The 23,425-nt window shown below is 36.8% G+C and overlaps 1 protein-coding gene across 3 annotated transcripts; it reads right to left on the reverse strand.

The window, feature by feature from the left end:
- Nucleotides 1–59: 59 nt before the first annotated feature.
- Nucleotides 60–23,245, reverse strand: LOC121431803 (protein lin-54 homolog). 3 transcript variants are annotated; one of them, XM_041629512.1, is made up of 11 exons: nt 23,162–23,245; nt 14,114–15,015; nt 11,839–12,055; nt 9,104–9,279; nt 7,868–8,047; nt 7,504–7,643; nt 5,762–5,836; nt 3,606–3,846; nt 2,851–3,050; nt 1,932–2,107; nt 60–698 (listed from the first exon to the last, which is right to left on the reverse strand). In XM_041629512.1, exons 2-11 carry the CDS (start codon nt 14,837–14,839, stop codon nt 682–684), a joined length of 2,148 nt encoding a protein of 715 aa, XP_041485446.1. In that variant the 5' UTR covers nt 14,840–15,015; nt 23,162–23,245; the 3' UTR covers nt 60–681. The 3 variants fall into 3 exon arrangements, with proteins under 3 accessions (XP_041485446.1, XP_041485447.1, XP_041485445.1); XM_041629513.1 differs by having other exon boundaries at nt 11,839–12,052; nt 23,142–23,222; XM_041629511.1 differs by having other exon boundaries at nt 23,142–23,215.
- Between the last annotated feature and the right edge of the window lie 180 nt (nt 23,246–23,425).

Below are 23,425 nucleotides of genomic sequence, written 5' to 3' on the forward strand. Positions count from 1 at the left end.
GCTGGCCGTCCATAGTTGGGATTGATCGGATCAATCGCAATTCTTTGTAAGAATTCATAGAGCTGTTCGTAAGTTAAGAGCGACTTTGAGAACAACTGGTGAACCTTTCTTATGTGCTAAACCATCGCAAATGAAATTTTTTGGTTATCATTTACCACGAGAAAGGATCACCAGTAGTTCTTAAAGTCGCTCTTAACTTGCGAACAACTTATGAAACGGCCCCTGCATTACACTCCTTCTTACAAGAAGCAGATCGGCAATCGATCACAAATTTACATCAAGTACAAGACAGATGAATTATTCAGGGATTGAAAATAGACTTGCAATTGATCGCAACCTTCATGCCATGCGTCATTAGCCACAGTTAAATCTTTGTGAAACACCTCCCTGATTGGAAGAATTATGTTCAAGGAGCCCTAGTATGATACAAGCCTGGTAGTTGCCGTGATGTATTCTGTACTGGAGATATCTGGGGAGGATTTCATGGAAGGACTTGTCAGATGTTTTACACCCGACAAGTCCTATTTCATCCAACAGTTGCCATAGTAACTGTGCTTCTCTGCCAATCAGATTCAAGGAAAACTGTCAGAGCTGACAACTTGTCGGACACTTAAAGTTGATGAAATGCTCCCCTGGTGATGAATCTACGCTGATAGAGTATTCACAAGAACTTGGAAGACACTACTCAGGATTCACACCTGTATAACCGACAAGATAAAGAAATAATGAATTTCGTTAAAAGACATACGAGAAAGCTGCTAGCCTTTGGAAGAACAAATTAGTATTCACTATTTCCAAAATTGATATTTTCCCATCAAAATTCACATTTTTCAATCAATCCTATTTGTAGAATTTTTTCCATAGTTTATCAACCAGTCTCATGCAGCTAATTAAAAGCAAAATTAGTCAGAATTTATAATATCTGACCTGAATTTTAACAAAATGACATTTGATTAATTTTGTGTTAGTAAATCCTATAAATCCATCTCAATCTTTGTTTAGCTTTTTGTTTGCTCTCCATTTTATCCCGTCCCCCATTTTTCATGAGCAAAATTTTTTGAAGAGAATTTATCTATTATAATTATGTTCTGGGAGTGGCATGTGTGGGGGATACATGCCTCCAGGCAAAAGTGTTGCATTTCATTTTTGACCCCCCCCCACCCACTTGCCCCTCCTACATATCTGTTTGTACATTCTTACTGTACTTGTTTCTCTGATGTACCGTATTGTACTTGTGATGTTTATATTGGTCGAATGAATAATAATAGCAATTATAAAAATAATAGATAAAATTGAAGAGTTCAGTCCTTACCCTACATCTAGATGGCATCATAATTGTGGCCAATTTGAAATACGATTAAAAGTTTTAGAAATGCACAATTACTTATTGTTTGTCCGATATTGTTCAAAATTTTAGCTACCTGCTTCACCTATATTCATTTCTCCAGTAAAACCAACTTTCAATCAAGAGTTGGAATCCCCTTAAGAGAATTGAAGTCAGTATACAAATGATGCACATATGTGAGAGCATCGGTACATTTTGTGAGCATAAGGTAACTATGGAACTGTTAGCCCAGTGGGTTTAGACTAGTTTCCATAGTTCCTGCATGCTCACTAGACCTACTGATGCACAAACAAACCTGTGCATGACTTGTTTTATGGAATGGTGGAATTTTTGGTTTTTTACAACCATGGGTAAGTAATTACCAGATGTTCAGTTACTTTTTTGTTATTAAAACTTATTTAAGCGATTCTATGATTGAGACAGTCTACAATTAGCTTTAATCTTCTCTTCTTTGTCTATTTTTCTATTAAGTGCATAGAGACGCCCTTGGGTAGTGATATGGGCTATACAAGCAACGTCGTATTATTATTATTATTCCAGATGCATGGCCAATAAATACTTGCACATGATACCCATTCCATAATACCTTTTGCTTTACTGGCAGAGTGGATAACCTGAAGTATGCAGCGTCCAAACTCTTCTAAGATAAGAGATTCCGCATAGGCCGAGCTGTGGTTACTTCGCTCGCTCTCATCGGCTTGAGCCATCAGACACTGGAGCGTTGCCTCTGCCACCTCTTTGGTGATGAATGAAAATGGTAACCTAACGAGAGAAATGATATAAAGAGAAGGAATTAAATGACTGGAGAAGTCCAAATTCGTCTAAGATAAGAGATTCCACATAGGCCAAGTTGTGGTTGCTTCGCTTGCTCTCATCTGCTCAAGCCATTGAACGCTGCAGTGCTGCTGCCACCTCTTTTGTGATGAATGAAAATGGTAACCTAACGAGGCAGAAGAAACAAAGAGAGGGAGTTAGATGACTGGTGAAGTACAAACTCTTCTAAGATAAGAGATTCCACATAGTCCGAGCTGTGGTTGCTTTGCTTGCTCTCATTGGCTTGAGGATTCAGACACGAGAGTGTTGCCTCCGAAACAGGGATGCCACTTCTGATTGATTAAAAGTCTGAAAATCGTCTAGGTTTAACCTTTTCCTACACAAAAAGGTGTTTTCTATGGCCAAAAATAGGATGAAAATGTCTGAATTCAAACTTAAATTTGAAAAGCGTCATCCCTAATAGCAAAAGTGGATACGATCAAAATTATGGTGACATGACATTTGCTCCAGTGACAACTGCTTCATGTTGTCTAAGATATAGGATTAGGGTTAGAGTTGCAATAGGGTTTTATGTTAGGTTTATGTTTATGTTTAAGATAGGGTATAGCGTTAAATCCAGGGTTGAAGTTGGTCATTCCATTAGTGTTTTGAATTTACAGCGGAGCAATTGTCGCTGGATCAAATGTCATGGCACCTCCCTGTTAAAACCACAAGGTCCCTGCAGCCCTCACCTCTCTCCTGTATCGCTGAACTCTCTGGTCTTGGTTGGGTAGTCTTGGAGCTGCGAGGAGAGCTTGGTCCTAGCGGCGGTCTGCTGCTGGACCCGGACCTCCGCCGCATCGGCCAGGTGCATCAGGGTCTTGCGCTCTGGACTCTCCTCAAAGTTCTTGCACCCGACACATTTGCAATGAGAGGAGCACAGGATCTTGGCCTACAATAGAAAGATGGGAGGCACATTAAAAAGTGGTAATAACTTTGTGCAAGCTTGAATAAATAGATACAAAATCAACAAATTAAAGCTTTTGTCTTTCAAAATGAATACTTCATCAAGATACACTGTATTTAAACAATTTTTTTTCCTACAAATATGCATGATTTTCACAAACACCAGAATATCAAAAACATGTTTTATTATTTAATTTTCTATTCAAATTTAATATTGTAATTATTTTATTTACGTTCTGTTTTAATTGTAAAGCGCTTAGAAACTGTACTGTATTAAGCTCTATATAAAAGCTCCATATTATTATTATTACTAGCATACCTTCAAAGAAATATTTACTATATCTGGGTGGAGAGTGGCTGATATAGATAAAAGCCATGCAAAAGGATGTAGATAAGCTCGAGTATGCAAGGATTTTCTACCGCGTCCCCATTCACTGCACCTGGGTGGAGAGTGGCAAATGGAGACAAACCCTTGCCAAAGGAAATCAGTGTTTCAATAACAGGCAATGTAAGAATGTGCAAGGATGCAACACAATCCTACCTCGTAGCATTCACAGTAATTCTTCAGGCATCCCGATCGCTTGCAGTTGCACCCCTTGTTGTGCCGTCTGTTAGTCTGACCGTTTTGCCCCTTGCCTATCTTGGGGTGAAAGGCCATAGGGTTCCTGTCCAGGCACGCCTTGACCGCCTTGGTTCGCTCGTCTTCGTGATCCAAGTTGTTGAGGCAGTTGTTGCAATTGCAGTTGCGGCAGAACTCTCCGTTGGCAAAGCAGTCGCAGTACCTGGTGCATGGAAGAAGGGTCATGTTTTCTATCATTAAATATCAATACCAGTTGTGGCAACAATCTCAAAAAAAAAAATTTAAACAGAATCAAATAACATGACTACCAAAGTGTTTGTATGTTTAATTACATAAACGAGGTGGTTCACGAGTCTCGCCTGATATCGCGATTGATGAAATGTGCAATATGAACTTTTGACCCCTTTATGACCTTTGACCTTATCATCGTCATGGTGTTACAAAATGGTTGTTTGTACCGAGTGTAAAGACAATTAATGCAGAAATAAAGAAATGAGAGCAGTTTGAAAAAAACTTGGCTTTTTGACCCCATTATCTCCAACACACTTATGGTTTACCCTAGGATCATTTCTACCAAATGTAAGAACAATTGATGCAGAGATAAAGAAATGAGAGCAAGCTGAAGAAAAACTTGACCTTTTGACCCCAACATCCTCAACAAAACAAACCAACAGACGAACAGGAAAAGTGATCAAAGAGGCCTCTGGAAAACTTCATTCAGGCGAGACAAAAAAAAAACATATGCCAAATGGTTCCGGTAGAAAAGGTGAAATTGAAGAGTTAACTAGCAAAATAGGTATTGCATTTACAGTCTAACAAGTATTTATGATGACTATCTATTCTGATTGGCTGAAATGCACAGGTATCTTTGACTATGGTAAATGTTGGATATTGACAACTTGTCAATAACGCTTGATTTTCACAATTGGTTGTATATTGAGGTCAATGCAATCCATCATAACATCATTTGTTTTACCACTGTCAACAGTCTCAGAATGACAACTTGTCTAGGCTGACAACACTCTTGTAAAGGTCTCACGATTGAGCATCTCAGGTCCAGAACACAAAATAGCGATTAATCATACGCTTGATTTCTAAGATTGATTGTACATTGTCAATGCAATTAATCACAAGTTTGTTCTGGGGCTCAATTAAAAAAATTCTAGATATGAATGTATATCCATAAATTCATTGATTTCTTGACAATTTGGTGTGTTCTCATTTGTAAACAAAGTGAAAAACTCCAAATTGCCAGAAAATATTTTGAATAAACATGCATTTATAAGATGCTGACGTTGCTGGCTTTCAATAGTTATAAATGATTGGATCAATTGTAACTCTTTGTAAGACAGGGCCCTGCTTGTCAACAGTCTCAGATTGACAGCTTGTCTATACAGACAACTTTCATGAATGAATCGCCCGATAGAGAATCCAGGGGGCAATGATAAAGCCTAGCAATGGAACGTATACTTGATTTTCTGAAAATGATGTAATTGTGGTCAATGCAATTAATCAATTTGTTCTACTATAGAGTCCGAAGTGATGACGTCAGTTGCCATGGTGTTATGGCGGCCTGGTTCCAAACAAATGAAAACGGGGGCCATTTCATAAAGCTGTTCGGAAATTAGGAGTGACTTGAAGAACAACTGATGATCCTTTCTTATGCGCCAAACCATCGCCCATTTACTACAAGAAAGGATCACCAGTCATTCTTAAAGTCGCGCTTTACTTACGAACAGCTTTATGAAACGACGCCCCGTTATGACTCTCATTATGATGGCAACATTCAGGGACAAAACACATCACATTTTTGCAAATACAAATGTGTATAAAGGATCGTGCAGCGGCGACTCAGTTTAGAACCAGCCGGTTCGTTGTCATGACATCATGACATCACACTTCGGTACTCTATTGTCAACAGTCCTGTCTAAGCTGACAGCTTTTCATGTAAAGGTCAACCGATTGAGCATCTAGGGATCAATAACAGAAAGCTTAGCGTTTGATCTTAGGGCTAACTTTTAATACTTGATTGCATTGATCATAATGAGCATCAAATGTTCAAATCAACTTTAAGATCGATTGCTAATTTTTGTGTAACAGGACCCCAGTTTACTTACAGTTTTAGGCACTGAGATTTGGTGCAGTTGCAAGGTTTGCGTGGCCTGTTTCCAGTCCCATCTCCAGCCAACATCCTGAAAAGAAAAATTGAAATAGAATTTAAAATCTCATCCTTACTTTTAAAATTACCAGTTAAGCTATTTTTGGTTGGATTTTTGAATTGTTCATGTTCTTTCCTATGTTATTATTTTGCATTTTCATTTATTTGTAACATGGTATGATACCTATATGATCGAGTTGATTTTCTTAAATGATATTTTAAAAGTTCTAAATGAGAGCCACATTCATATACTCTTTATTGTTAAAAAATGTCTATTTTGATTGCACTAAATGTCTACTTTATGTTGGGTGCCTGATTTTAACACTAATTATGTCTGCTTTTGTCTCCTCCACAATAATGTACATTTCTTTATATTATGTTTTGAATCCCTTACTTGGTTCTTTTTCATTTTAAATTGTGTGTGTTTCCTATTTTGTACTAATTTGTAATATTTGTATATCATTGTGAAAATAAATGATTTGATTCGATTTTTTAAATCATATTCTGTATTCGTTACTACTAATAAGTATTTGTGAAATACACTTTCAATTAAATAAATGTGAGAGCTGATAGTGAGAAGTGTTTATTAAACTTCCTCATGTTCATCTAACTGAAAAGGTAATTTGCAATGCATTTCATTGCAAATTCTAGTAGGATATTTGCTTCATGGACACCTGGGCCCTGTTGTACAAACAGTTGATCCAATCGATAGCAACTATGGATGGCCAGCAACGTCAACATCTATTATGCACGTTTGTTCAAAATATTTTCTAGCTGTGATGTATATTCATGCATTCATCGTTTTCTTGAAAATTCAATAAAAAGGACATTGTGCAAATTTTTTGTAGAAAAAATCATGACACTGATGGATTTCTATAGTTACGATTGATCGGATCAATTGTAACTCTTTGTACAACAGGGCCCTGGGCCCCGTCTTACAAAGAGATATGATTGATCCAATCAATCATAACTCTATGGAAATCCATCAGTGTCATAATTTTTTCTACAGGAAATCTGCAAAATGCCCTTTGTAAACAAGGGAAAATACATCAAATTGTCTAGAAATCAATGACTTTAAGGATATACATTCATATCTAGAATTTTTATGTTGCATTGCTGGCCATCCATATTTGCGATAGATCGGAACAATCTCAACTCTTTGTAAGACGGGGTCATGGATTTATTAACTGCAGTCATATCTTACTGTGGCACAAATCAGAGCAATTAAAACCTTCTGATTATCCAAGTAAGGTTCCATGACATTTGCTCCGCTCTAACTTCCACACACGAATCAAATTACCAACTTAAACTCTATAACACTATACCTTACCCTAAGCTTAAACCTATTACCCTTAACCCAATATAAAACCCTACTGCAACCCTAACCCTACATATTAAACGAAATTAAGCCTGAAGCAATTGTCACAGGAGCAAATGTTGTGTCACCCCAAGTATGAACATTTACATGTCAACCACTGCATCAATTTATTTTACTCTTACTGAATTCTCCTACATACAATCAAGTAATTGTGTGACTTATTCTTGATCAATAGAGACAGACCACGTATGATTTTAAATCTTAAGATGTGCTTTTTAAAACTCAATGAAATACTAAAAAATTCACTTTCGGCGACTTATTGTTGATTTGGGGGTGGTAGGTCACAAGCGGCCATTTCCACACATGGCTGGTGTGCCACTTACCCGTTATTGGCTGTGCTGGGGTGTTTGATGGGGGCCGGCTGGGGCTGTGATGGCTGGATGTTGCTGGTGCTACTGGATTGGGAGGAGGATGAGGAGGAAGAACTGGACTGGGTGGTCGCCTGCGCTTGACTCGACGCCGTCTGAAAGAGAACATTAGGAAATATGATGAAAATTAATATATTTTCCTTTACCACCGAGAAAACTGAAAAAAAATCATGGAACTCAGAAGACATGAAGGGTTACCACGATATGTAATGAGTCGAACCCATGACCCTCTGTTTCAGGGTCAGGGGACTAACCACAATGCTCCACACATCGCTTAGTCCAACCTTCAACTCCAGAGGGCGTGATAAAACACACTCACCTGTGAAAGGTAGTGAGCCGGTATCACGGCGTAGCTCTGCAGTAGATTACCGCCTGCCGATAACAGCGTGGTGCCTGGTGCCAGTTTTCCTGCATTAATGATCTTCACTTGGGCATTGGCCGGCATGATGAACCGTGGCTGGTTACCAGTCCCTCCTTGTACAGCGCCTTTGTTGACATTCTAGAATGGAGAGTTAGAATGTACTTTCACTATTACATGTACAAATGAAGAAATTGATAATGATGCTGAATAGGTGTGGCATCTTTAGAAATACCATACAATATACTGAAATTATGAGAAGGGGATACAAAGTTAGGGTATTTTTTTTTATTATGAGACTTAATCAACAGATATCTACTTATTGAAACGTGTGGTATAACATTTGAACTCTAAGTTGGTCATTTTTCTCATGAATTTTGTAATCTGATTGGTTGTTTTGTTTGTGAGACAAAGAGGTAGTATGAGCTATTTCACCTGTTTGGTGTTTAGCTGTTGTTGTTTTTATGTTGTTTTGATGGTTACCTGCATACCAAGTGCTTATTTCAACCACATAATATGAGACCATATAATGAGCGATTCAAGCATCGCGCTGCGAACTAATATTTGCGCATCAATTTCAATGGCAAAATCAAAAATGCCAAGAATGATCTCCTTTCAAAAATCACTCTCTAATTGCACGATTTTGCATGTTTTCTTAGCTGTACTTTATCGATTTCCCTTATTCTGCAATAATATAATCTTGAATAAGAGATAAAATCGTAACACCCTGCTTTTTCTTAAGAAATATGGGAACAAGCAGAGTGTTAACTGAAGAGTAGGCTACTGAAGAGTATTTCATATCTTTTTATTCAATAGTATACTTTAAAGGTTGGAAAATGAAAATATTATTTATTTAACTTAATTGCACCAGGGTCCTGATGCATAAAAGTTACTATTATAGTAACTTTTCCATCCAATGTTAACAATGCTGATCAGCTAATCAGAATCAAGGATATCAGGAAGTTACCACTGGATGGCAAAGTTACGATAAAAGTAACTTATATGCTATCGGGCTCAGAACACTTTTCTTGGACTCACTAATAATAGTCCCTTTTGGTCTTGCTTAACAATTTAAGATTTTTATATTGTAAAACTAGTATCACCATTGGATAAAACCTTTGCTTGATACTATTAAAGGTCAATGAACTATGTGTAGTATGATTAATATATGATTAATACAAAGGTCAACAAACTTACCTGAGCCGGTGCTATGGGTATGTTGATAGTTCTAGGGGCTGCCCCTCCAACTTGACCAGTGGAGGTCAGTGTGGTCAAGGAAGAGAGGGTTTGGGCCTGAGCGGGGGCTGGGGCTTGAGCTATGACAGGGGCTGGAGCGATGGGCTTGGCGTTGGCCAGCTGGATGACTGGCTTAGCTGTACAGAAATATATGTAATTATAATAATAGTTTTTATTATTGGTCGAAGTGTTGTTGCTCAGTGGATAAGTCTCTGGACTTTGCAAAACAAGGTCAAGGGTTTCAATTCAAACCGCAGCACTTCCATCCTCTGGCAATGCATTTATCTACATTTGCCACTCTCCGCCCAAGTGTAGCAAAGGAGTAACCCGATAGGAAGAAATTCCTTGAATGCTTGAGTGCTTCATCAGAGTAGCTTTGCTAAATTCAAGGTAATGTTATGAAGTGCTACGAAACACTGTATTATTAAGCGCGATATAAATGTTGCACTTTATCATTGTAATAATAAACATGTATTTGTTAAGCATTGTTTATCTATTAGCTTATCCAAAGACACATAACCCTGGCTTTAGCCCCAGATGGTACATGTATTTCCAGTGCGTGCATTCAATACTGATTCATCTCACTTGGGTTGAGAGCAACACACGGACAAAGGAAAACATGCCATGGCTGGGATTTGAACCCACAACTCTCTCTTTGACAGACAACAGACCATTGGACCATGATGCCCTAATATTTATGATGATACTGACTTGTGATTCTTCCGCTGCCATCATGTGAGTACACATAGATCTTCAAGGGTCTACAATACAGATCATCTCAGTCTGTCCTATTAGACTGATGAGTGCTCTAGGCAGAGACTCAAGCAGTGACCCTACATTTATTGTTTGGGGGTGGGATGGGGGGAACGGGGATGATCTACACCTAGAGTGTCACAAATCTATGTGCAAGTGTGGGTCTTGTCAATAGTTAGGTTAGGCAACTTTGTACATGTGTACATTTCATGTCACAAACAATAAGTTGAAAGTGACTACATTGTACAGTATCACATATAAGTATATCATTATACATGTAAGCACAAAAGATAAGTCCACCCTCAAGAAGTTGATTTGAATAAAAGGAGAAAAATTCAACAAGCATAACACTGAAAACTTTATCCAAATCTGATGTAAAATCAGAAAATTTCACTTAATTCTACAAAGCAGTAATATGCACAGCCTGGTCAGTATGCAATATAGGGGACTGGTGAAAACATCCATTATTTTTGTGTATTTCATTATAATTATGAAATATTTTAATTTTCTCCTATCCCCCGAACCCACCAGGTCATCTGTCATTGCGATATATAGAGCTCGCACAGAAATTTGACAAATAAATACAATTATAATGGCAACATTGACCTTAGCATGCATTTCCAAAAGTCCATCTACCATCTAAGTGTGGTTGAAAAGTGACTTATGGTTGCAGAGTTAGGTGTCATAAGAGTGTTTTGCATGTAAACTTTAACGTTGACCTGAAAATGACCTTTGACCTTATCATGTGACCTCCCACTGCAGCATAACATGCAGGTCCTCCAAGTCCATCTACCGTCCAAGTTTGGTTGAAAAGCGACTTACAGTTGTGGAGTTAGGTGTCCAGCATGTAAACTTTAACATTGATATGAAAATGACCTTTGACTTTTACCATATGACCTCAGACTTAAGCATAACATGCAGGTCCCCCAAGTCCATCTATCATCCAAATCTAATTGAAAAGTGACTTACGGTTGTGGAGTTATGTGTCATATTAAAGGTTTGTGACGGATGGACAACGTTTGGATCCTTAAGTCTAGCCTTCACCTCTGGTGGGCGAGACAAAAACTCTTGTTACCATGGCAACAATGTCTCCGCCCACACCAAAATCAATAGGCGGCTTTGCTTTACCGTAATGGACCTTCATGCCACATTAAATTGATCAGAGAAGAAATGCAGCTGGTAGAGCGCTCACAAGGACATCTCTGCTATTTCCAGAAAAAAATCTTGTTGCCATGGCAACGATGTCTCAGCCCACACCAAAATCAATAGGTGGCTTCGCTATACCATACTCAACCTTCATGCCAAATTTGAAAATGATCGGAGAAAAAATGCAGCTGATGGAGCACTCACAAGGAAATCTCTGTGCACAGCGGTGGCGGACGCAGCGCGACGAGACCAATTCCATAGTTTTATTCCTCCCTAAACATGTGAATTACATGTAATAATAATAAAAATAATCATATAGTAGAGTATTTATATTGCGCACATATGTACCATTGTTTTAATATTTAGCGGTTCAGTTACATTGATCTTTATTGTCATATCTAAAAAAATTGAAATATTGTATGCTTCAATAAAAAACAAAATAGTGAGGGACATGGACTCTCATTTGCATATCACTGAGTGCATACAACTGTTTTGCGAAAAAAAGAACGAAAGTTTAAAATGTCATAACTTTCTTATTTTACATCCAATTTTGATGAGTGTCAGCGTTTACGCTCTTTAAAGTGTTCTCTATCCATTCAAATCAACACTTTTCTGGGGTGGACTTGACCTTTAAAGTGTCCTAGATCTTTCTACCGATGGGCAATACACGTGTAAATTACATAATACACACATATTGCCAAGCACGTACTGTCTATTCATTTATATACAACCAAAGACATTTTTTTATTTAATGAATACTCATTAAAACTATAAGCATTTTTTTTCTATTTAATTACCTTGTGTTGCAGTGGTGGTGGTGTTTGTTGAAACAGTCACGAGTCGGACAATTGGAAATGATTTCCCTGGCATACTGACCGCTTGGACATTCCCTTGACCAGGGAGATTGCCCGCTGGTCTGAGGGTGGTCACACCTGGGGTTAGCTGGGGCTGCACTTGACCTGCGGTGTGGATCTGAACGGGGACAGCCGAGCCAGGAGCGACTCCAGATACCTGCTGAAAACGTTTAACGCACACAATTTCAATGACAAGGGAGTCGTTATCCCAGCAACTTTGGCATGGGATTGCCATCATTCTATAAAAAACACTACATGTACCTACATGTACAGTGTATATATATATATATATATATATATATATATATATATATATATATATATATATATATATATATATATATATATATATATATATATATATATATATGTGTTCTTGTCCCCACTTGATACGATTCATGTAGCATCAACATTGATGTAAAACCAAGGTTCATTTAAGACATACAAGTACATGTATAATCTACATGTAAGAAAAGGTCAACATACAACGTACATGTACATGTAATTATACAAATGAAACCTGAACCACACCCCCCCAAAAAAAAAAATCTAAATTCTGTACGTGTACAAATGCGACATACATTCACAATACAAGAGCCCATTATATTAATCTCATTCAATATGAGACATTAAGATTTTTTTCATACTATCCAGTGTGGTTCATATTGTTATTATTTTTATCAATAAAATATCATGTTTAAATCTAAACATAAAATTAAAATGAATGTCAGAAGGACTGGAGTTGAAACAGAATTTTGTTTTACTTTATTTTAAAAACTAAATTTAGAAGCACTTCCTGGCATTATAGTATGATACTATCAGATTGTTATTTTCAAACAATCATTATGTCTGCACTAGGCATTTCCATACATGTACATCAAAATGTGCTTGTTTTTTCTTTCTTTAATTCAATCACAAAATGTTAGCCAATCACTTCAACACAAAGAATTGTTGTCAATAGCAAATAAAGTATTGTGTTGGAAGCCAAATATAGGCCCTTGTTACAAATGCCTAAAAAATGGGACGAGGCCAGTCCTGGAGGTGGCTCGATATATGTGTAACACCCCCTCCTTCTTTTAAAAAGCCGCACTAACGCCAGCTCAAACTGAGTCCTGCTCTGGATATGGTATAAAGCTGGTGACAGTCCAGCATCAGTCCTGCAATTGGTATGTACATAACAAAGGCAGAAGTGGCGTGATAGCAAACAAAAGTTTTTGCTACAAACCATGCGAAAACAATACAAACACACAATTGCGGGCCTCAGACCATGTGTAACACACATTTATTGATCATGAGGTGGCTCTAAATTGCAGGAGTGATGGTGGCTACAACGCCGGCATCGAGATCAATTTCACACCCGAAGCATAAAGTAACAGGAGTCTTAGATAGCTAGCTGTTCAAAGATGTTGCTCAAAAACTGCTTGCTTGATTATAAAAACAGTCCAAATAACACTATTGATAGCTCAACATCGAGTAAGAATTTTCTCACGACCAGTCTAAGATTTGTTAAATTATTTTGATGCTAAAATTGACCCAACATCAATACTAAATGGTCAACATCGAACTTCAAATCATCCAGTCTTCAAGGTTCAACATTTATTTTCAAAATTGGAAAGAATAGGAAATTACTTGACCGACCCATAACTATAGTATGCATTTGTTTCCTGTGACCTAGATTACTGCAATTCAGTATTTTCCAACCTCCCTCATACATACATTGTACCTTGTTCCACTTCAACGGGTTCAACACTCTGCTGCTAGAGTAGTCTGTCTCAGAAGGAAATCAGAGCACATAACCCCAACTCTGTGTCTCCTTTATTGGCTCCCTAGACATCACTGCATCTCTTTCAAAGTTCTCCTTCTCACCTACAAATTTCTCAAAGGCCAACCCCAAAAATATCTAACAGATCTCATTTCTTTACTCCCTAGTACCTCCTCAAGAAGCGATAATGAGTGCGCACGTGTGAGGCGGGATCTCAATTAGTCTCCTCTCGAGACGAATGAAATAAAATTATTAGTATTAGTTGTGTCATTTTTTTTAGCTCCCAAGTACAAACCATAACAGTGCCCTTAGAAACACCCGTAGTTAGTGCCTTATAAAGGTTATATATTATCATTATTATTTTTGCTGGGATATTTACTTTAAAAAACATTTTGTGAAGATGACATGAACATGATTGAATGGTATAACTTCATGTACTTTATACTGTATACTTACTGATGAGGCAACAGTTGTGTTCATAACATTGATGACCTTGGCTACAGCCCCCGAGCTCAATGTGATTGTTCCTGGAGTCGAACCCATGCTCCCCTTTACTAAAATAGTCTGCCCCACTGTGCCAGAGTTTGATGCAGGTGCAATCTTTTTCGGCGTTGTGGAACTCGCGAGCATGATTGTCTTTCCAGGGCTTTTGACGGGAGGTAGTGCAATCTTATTTGATGGAGCGATAGTCTGTTTACTAGGTGAGCTTGCAATGACCACACCCTTTGGAATGTTGCTTCCTTGTGACACAGTTATGACCTTAATGGGCGACCCACTCCCCAGCAGCTTGGAATCGCCTTGCAATTTAAAAGAAGGGTTCGTGCCGGACGCGTTCGCAGAGGACGTCTTGTTCCCAGGGTTGCGCGTGATCACAACCTTTGTTACAGTTTGCTCTGCAGAAGATGATGGCAGTGCCCGTTTGACGGCTTGCAGGATTCCTTTGCTATCGCCGTCGTTTTGGATGATGAGTCCTTGCTGTGAGAGGCTCGCTAGCATCTGAGGGGTCAGGACTTGCACGGGGACACCCCCACCTCCACCTGTGGCTCCACTCACAAGACGAACTGTTCCTGCAGCCTGGTTGCCACTTTGACCCTGGTGATCACCATCAGGTTTTATCAGGATGTTTCCTGAAGCCTCACTGCCATTCGTCTCACCTGCAGTTTTCTCACCATTTGCAGCCATGATGTCCAATTAATTATCGGCAAGGTATACTTAATCAGCAGATTGCTGACGCTTTTACCGAGCACTCAAGCTGGAATTCCAAGCACTCTATAAATAATGCCATCAGCTACTTGCAACATTTTCCTTCAACATTTTTTCAGGAATCACATATTGTTCACTGGCCATTTTAGAAAAATCTGAAAAAAAAAAAAAAAAAATTAAAAGATTTTTAAATGCAAATATCCCCTTGAATGCTGACTGATAGCTTGTTCTCATTACTCAAGTTAGTTAACAAACTGAAAAGGCAAAGTACAATAGAGAAGTTAGAAATTTACTAACTTTGAGCAACATTGGCATTGATGAACAAGTGGAATGCCTCTGGCCGTCTCACCTGCATCACGCGGTTCAATATAGCAGCAGTGCTCACTTTGAATACTACTCTTACTCGCACAAGATGTTCAGTGATACATGGTTACTCTTATTTCCCTTTTTTATGAACTAGACCAATAAACTTACAGAGATATGATGGTTATTCAACAAAAAACCCAACATGGCCAAAGTTCATTGACCTTACATGACCTTTGACCTTGATCATGTGACCTGAAACTCGAACAGGATGTTCAGTGATACTTGATTACTCTTATGTACAAGTTTCATGAATCAGATCCATAAACTTTCAAAGTTATGATGGTAATTCAACAGAAACACCCAATTCGGCCAAAGTTCATTGACCTTGGTCATGTGACCTGAAACGCGCACAGGATGTTCAGTGATACTTGATTACTCTAATGTCCAAGTTTAATGAACTAGACCAATAAACATCCGAGGCGTTAATTGCGTAATGCTTTCAATTTCGAGATCAGAGCGGACCCATTTCGTGGTACAAATTCACCCAAAAAACATTTTCTCTCCGGAATAAAAGGCGAATTTGCAAATTGTAAGTAAATTCACTCTAGGCTAGGTAGTAGTAGACATATATTTTCCTGATTTGAGCCTGTATAGTGTGGGGATTGCAGAAATAATGTTTTTCATTTTTCAAAGATAAATTGACTTGCGGGTTAAAACCCGACGGGTCAGCGGGTCCCGCTTGCAAATTATTGGATTATACGGGACGGTACGGTTCGGGTTTTCACTTGCGGGTTACAACATTAATGCTTGATTACTATTATGTCCAAGTTTCATGAATCAGATCCATAAACTTTCAAAGTTATGATGGGAATTCAACAGATATCCCCAATTCGGCCAAAGTTCATTGACCCTAAATGACCTTTGACCTTGGTCATGTGACGTGAAACTCATGCAGAATGTTCAGTGATACTTGATTAACCTTATGTCCAAGTTTCATGAACTAGGTCCATATATTTTCTAAGTTATGATGACATTTCAAAAACTTAACCTCAGGTTAAGATTTCGATGTTGATTCCTCCAACATGGTCTAAGTTCATTGACCCTAAATGACCTTTGACCTTGGTCATGTGACATGAAACTCTAATAGGATGTACAGTAATACTTGATTAACCTTATGGCCAAGTTTTATTAACTAGGTCCATATACTTTCTAAGTTATGACGTCATTTCAAAAACTTAACCTCAGGTTAAGATTTGATGTTGACGCCGCCGCCGCCGTCGGAAAAGCGGCGCCTGTAGTCTCACTTTGCTTCGCAGGTGAGACAAAAATGATTTTTTTAAAAGAAACAATGGTATAATTAAAGGTGTACATGTACTCAAGCCTGAAATTTATATAACTTAACCAAAGAAAATTTAATAAAAGTCAGAACAGGAAAAACAAAGTTTCTATTATGTCAGCGAAACATTTCTCTGCATGAATAAGCAATGAACAAGCTGATGTAATCCCAAATTATTCTCTAGTATTTCAAAGCCCCTACTCCATTTCACTATGATTTAAATAAAAAGAAAGATTTATAATCACTTCCATTGAAACATGTTACAAATGATTGACAATAATAATAATATAGGATTTGTATAGTGCACGTATCCACCTTGCTAGGTGTTCAAGGCGCTCCTACATGTATATTTATTCACTTTTACTATGATTTTTTTTATCATTGCTTTAAATCGGTTCCATTGAAACATGTACAAATGATTGACAATATTTTTATTTGTGGCACTTTTACTTTTTTTACTCAAAATAGAAAGATTTTATCAACTTTATATTATCAAAACATTCTCCTTCATAAGCGGTTTAAAACCCCTTACTCCACTTTCACTATGATTTAAAAAAAAAACATTGATTTAAATCACTTCCATTGAAACATGTACAAATGATTGTCAATATTTTTATTTGTGGCAGTTTTATTTTTTTACTCAAAATAGAAATATTTTATCAATTATATATCATTAAAACATAAATAAATCCTTCATAAGCAGTTACCACTTAGCCCCCCTACTCCACTTCCACTATGATTGATCACTTGCATTGAAACATGTACAACTCCAAGTTTATTGTACTAAAAGAAATAATTCAAATAAACCTGCAGCCTTTTCCCAATAAGTCACTCACAGGCTTGCAAATCAATGCTTTAAACAATAAAAAAAAGCTCCAAATACCAAAGGAGGTTGAAAAAAAATGGAGCTTTCTCCATTAACAAGTGGAATGCCTCTGGCCGTCTCACCTGCATCAAGCGGTTCAATATAGCAGCAGTGCTGACTTTGAATACTACTCTAACTCGCACAAGATGTTCAGTGATACATGGTTACTCTTATGTCCACTTTTTATGAACTAGACCAATAAACTTACAGAGATATGATGGTTATTCAACAAAAAACCCCAACATGGCCAAAGTTCATTGACCTTTGACCTTGGTCATGTGACCTGAAACGCGCACAGGATGTTCAGTGATACTTGATTACTCTAATGTCCAAGTTTAATGAACTAGACCAATAAACTTTCAAAGTTATGATGGTAATTCAACAGATACCCCGATTCGGCCAAAGTTCATTGACCCTAAATGACCTTTGACCTTAATCATGAGACCTGAAACTTGCACAAAATGTTCAGTGATGCTTGATTACTAGTATGTCCAAGTTTCATGAATCAGATCCATAAACTTTCAAAGTTATGATGGGAATTCAACAGATATCCCCAATTCGGCCAAAGTTCATTGACCCTAAATGACCTTTGACCTTGGTCATGTGACGTGAAACTCATGCAGGATGTTCAGTGATACTTGATTAACCTTATGTCCAAGTTTCATGAACTAGGTCCATATATTTACTAAGTTATGATGACATTTCAAAAACTTAACCTCAGGTTAAGATTTCGATGTTCATTCCTCCAACATGGTCTAAGTTCATTGACCCTAAATGACCTTTGACCTTGGTCATGTGACATGAAACTCTAATAGGATGTTCAGTAATACTTGATTAACCTTATGGCCAAGTTTTATTAACTAGGTCCATATACTTTCTAAGTTATGACGTCATTTCAAAAACTTAACCTCAGGTTAAGATTTGATGTTGACGCCGCCGCCGGAAAAGCGGCGCCTATAGTCTCACTTTGCTTCGCAGGTGAGACAAAAACACATGATTTTCAGTCCTTGGCTTGAAAATCGAGAATGTGTCTATTTCAAGAATGTGAGTCTGAGTCATGGAATTCTTCCAAAGAAACTGATCCTCATTTCAGATTTGAATAGGAACACTAACTTTGCAGTATTAGCTGTACCATGGCAGTTCCTCAACTTGACCAAACCAGTCAGTAGGAGCTAAATACACTACACGAGAGGATGCAGAAACAGCATCTTCATCATGAATTACATACATGCTGTACATGCATCCTGTATAAATTATATTTTGGCTGGATTTAATTATGAAATAGAAAAGTTAATAATTTTAGTTGTAAAATGCATGATTTTTATGATTTCAGAGTAGGGGTTATATTTTGGTCTTTCCACTTTGTTTTAGAAAATATTGTCAATAATAAAAAAAAAATCTGATTTAAATAAAAAAATATTGATTTAAATCAAATAAATTATATTAAATTTTTTTTTAAATAAAAAAAATTGCCAACCCTGACGAAACAGATCTAATGACAAATTTTACACATGATTTTTATTTGATTCAATGGACAATGATGTTTTGGTCCAATCAAATTTAGATCTATGCTCAACTTAATTCAAGTGTCCGAAATTTGGGTACTTAGTTTTACTCTAAATTATTTAAATTTTACTTTTTTTTCATAGGAAACTCATGCCAAAAAATCTAGGAATTCATACATGCATGTAGACCAAAACTTTGGTTTGTTATATTGGTTGTTCTGCTGAGCTCTGTAGCACAGTGTAGGATCCACTCGATCTGTACAGGAACTCAATGGCCATATGTTTATGTATTAAGTTCGGATAAACAAGGGAAGCTCGAAGTGGGAGCTGCGCGACAGCCGAGGAATGCGAGGTAGACGTTTTTTTCCTTCTAAGTTTATTTTTTTCCCAATTTGGTGCATTTCTGGCCAAAACGGAATACTAATCTATTTTGGTCCAGTTCTTTTTGTATATTTTTAATGAAATAAAGACAAAAATCGATGAGCCCCGTTGGGGGGATTGTGCATTGTTATTTATCTTAACCCCCTAATAAATATATTAGGTACGTGACAATCCGCGCTTCCGCAGATTATTTCCTTGCACCGCGCTATCGTTCAGCCTCTTGTTCGAGTGCACAGTGCATGTCTCTGCTAAAATCGCTGTAGCAGTGCTTTTTTTAGAGCATAAATCATGAATAAACAAGGACTGAGATACGACCATCAAAAGATTGGAGACGGATTTGATGCCTTGAATTTCAAAAAAGGAAGGTATGTATAGTTTTGAATGTTATATATCTATGTAGAATATTTATTCGATTACCTGCACATGAAATATCTAAGTGATTTGATTACCGAAACAATGTTTTTTAGCTCCGATACTTTCTGTACATGTATGTGCCAAGCAAAAATTGGCTGCATGACCGCGCGCGCATTATACTGGGAGCTCCCTGGGGTACCCTTGTCACAGCCGGTCTCTCGGCAGTCAAGCTGCCCGATGCGGTTGGCTGGGTGATGGGAGCGGTGAATTGTTTACTCTATATTGTGCCTTTTTCATAAATTCCTGTCATTTTACCATAGATTATTATTTTGATATTGATTTTAATACATACATTTTGTCACAAAAACATTCTTTCCTCCCAAGGTTACAGAGTCAAGATGGTTGATTGTTCAATCATGTTTCATCATTTGGGAACTGGATTCTTCAGTTTTGGAAGTGGAATATCAATGTTGACTTTTTAAATCAAAATGCAAAATCTATAGTGTTTCTATTTTTCTGTTGTAGAAAAATATATATTTTGAAACTTTTCAATCATATTCCCTTATTTTGAGACTGGATTTGCTTTAGAAAGGGGAATATCATAAATGTTGACTTTTTAATTAAAATGCAAAAATTATGTTTTTTCATATTTATTTATTTTTTTAAAACACTTTTTAGTTTATTTTTAAAAGTTTTGTATTGTTTATTTTTTTCTATTTTTTTTGGTCATGTTTCATTATTTGGAGACTGGACTTGCTTTTGAAGGGAGAATATCTTAAATGTTGATTTTTTTTTAATTAAAATGCAAGAACTTTAAGTTAATTTTTTTTTACTATTTTTTTTACTCTTGTAAGAAAATACATGAAAACTCAGAGGAAAGAATAATTAATTTCCAGATGGGTCTAAGTCATGTATTTATTTATTTTTTTTTATTATTGTTAATTTTACTATTTTTCATTTACTCTTCTTTTTTTTAATAGGGGTGCAGGTAGAGGTTGTGTTTTAAACTGGAAAATGGGGACGGGATAGGTACACGTTTTTGTGTCACTTTTGTTTCTCTTGTGTTTAGTGTTTGTTTGGAGCTTTGATGTCTGTGTGGTTGTTGTTTAGAGCTTTGTTATCTTTTTTCCCCCTTGTTTTTTGTTTTGCTTTGAATTAAGACTTAAAAAAGACAATACTTAGGTTGAAAAAGGCTTGTAATTTATATCAGAAAAACAAAGAAATGCATTAGAAATTACAAAAACAATACTTAAAACAAATTCATTTAGGAAATTATCCACATGATGCTATTTTGATGCCAACTAAATTATATATATTATCTATCATGATCACCTTCATTTGGCAAAAAATCAGGCGAGTAATTGTGATTTTGTGTAATTTGCATGATTAATTCGAATTAGAAGAAATTATTTTAAACAAGGCTCCACATTAACTTTTTTTGGTGGTGGCCCGTTCGGGCCACCAAAACCTTCAAATAATTTTTTTTGGTGGCCCATTAGTAAAGTTTGGTGGCCCGAAAAATATAAAGAAAAACATTAATTAAAAATGAATAAAACAAACTGAAATATTCTGCAGTCACTACCACGTACCACTATTCTTTGTACATCTTGTATGTAAATTGTGCTTGCTGTTATTTTGTGGTAATATAAATTGTTCTATCATTGTGAATATGAAATGATTGTAAAGAATTGAAAAAAAAAGAAAATGTAAGAAAAATGAATAAGACAAAATTATCAGAAAAAATGGGGAAAATTATTATTATTATTCAGTAGAAACATGTTCTTTAATCAGGCATATTCAATGGGAAGGGGTATAAATGGTTTAATCACTGTAAAAAAATGACAGAAAAAAAAAAGAAAACGGCAATGTATCTGGAAAAAACAGTGAGAAAATTCCTTCCCTATTTTTGACAAAATGATGGAAAAAATTCACATTTCATATCAATAAAATGCCTTCCCAAGTATTTACTTCCTTAAGAGTGGTTTAAGAAGTCATTTATAAACAAGAAAGAAAGAAGCTGTCTATTCAAGACAGCTTCGAAAATAAACCAAATATCAACATACATACAAATGCACATGTGGGACTGTGATGTACTCACCTATGTGTTTTATGTGTATTAATGCATTTGGAAATCGGTCTTTTTGAGTCAAAACAGAGGTCATAATTCCTCCTTTTAATGCTTGCGAATTATCAGGTTTCAGTAATATGGACTGTAGAAGGGCATGTCATCGGTGTAAAATGTGACTTTGACGTAGATTTTCAAAGTTCTGGGGAAGATTTCTTAGCAGTAACATTTCGCATCGCAGCTCCCTGAGTCTGAATAGTCTGCTAGCGCACAGCCAGCTGCAGTGGTTTCACGCATGCAAAGCTCAGCCAGACAGCCGGATGAATAATAGTTACTGTATGCTAGCGGTAGGTCTACATACTGTCATGACTGTGCAATTTTGTGTGTGTATTTGTGTGTAGATTGACAAAAAAGGCGCATGACGAATTGACTTGCAAATTGAACTGTAGAAAGTTGATAAATGTATGCAAAATCGGGAGAAAAATTGGGCTACTTTGAAAATTATTGGTTGCTCGATTCGGGCCACCAAAACATTTTTTCAATAATGGTTGCCCGAGATGAATTTTTGGTGGCCCCGGGCAACCGCTAATGTCGAGCCTTGTTTTAAACATAAGAAAAATTACAAGATGAAATGATTACAGTTACACATCAATTGAGCCTTCTTTCACCTTTCCATTGATACCTAAATTACTTCATAGGGCTCAAAAACAAAGAAGAGCCTGTCAAGACTTGGATTAAAAATGGTCACAAAAATCGGCTCCGTACTCCTTTGACTTTACATTAAGACAATGACCACAAATGTGGATTAATATGCGTGACTTAAACTGGAATAACTTTATCATTTCTTAATGAAAATTAGACTAGTTCTTGGTATCATTTGAAAGGTCTTTTTAAGAGCTTTCAAATGATACCAAATTCATTCACATTTGGTTATTTTCATTTTTTTGTCACATACCTAAATATATGGAGGCTGCACAATCGCGAGCCGTTCGTCTGTGATGTGTACGAGGAGAATTAAATAAAACAAAATGTTAAAAAACCTTCTCAAAACAGACAGCTAGCTGCCAGCTGTCTAACAAACATGTATGAACTATGAAGCATTGTCCTCCATGGTTTTTAGACTAGTCTAGATCATGGAGAGTCTGTATCACTGGCCAGCCCATGTTTAACCCATGCAGAGGCTGTCAACTACCAGGCAAGACACACTCACTGCCCCGACAAGCACGGCCAAAATTGTCCTCGCGATCGAGTCACGGCTTCGTTCGACCACAGCGAAGCTCTCCACCCAGTCCCAAGCACCTTTTTACGTGGCGAGTTGATTTAGTGATGCAGCAATTTTATATCACAGGGCCGTAATAAAACTGCAAATAACCTGATTCATAATAAACCAATCACTTTGGTACTTCAAAGTACATTTAACCATTTCCATAAATGTAATATCAATGAGCTGATGATAAAAAATATCTTACGGTTAATGAGAAAATCTTACTTTAATCGAGGACATCTTTACCATCCATTTGTTCAAAATCACGCGCCGATCAATGGTCTTCTCTCCATTCGGCCTATTGTAATTGTACACTTCGCAATTCGCATACGTTTTTACCACACAACCTCGCATAATAAGTAAATATCAAAATGAGTTATCTAAAAATAAAATTAGGCACAAATTTGAAATAAATAAAAGTATTTATTTTAAAAACATATTTTATCATTGGCAGAAAACTTTTATTTATAATTTTAATTTATCATAATA

The sequence above is a fragment of the Lytechinus variegatus genome, chromosome 18 (genome assembly GCF_018143015.1).
Source record: "Lytechinus variegatus isolate NC3 chromosome 18, Lvar_3.0, whole genome shotgun sequence".
Classification (NCBI taxonomy): Eukaryota; Metazoa; Echinodermata; class Echinoidea; order Temnopleuroida; family Toxopneustidae; genus Lytechinus; species Lytechinus variegatus.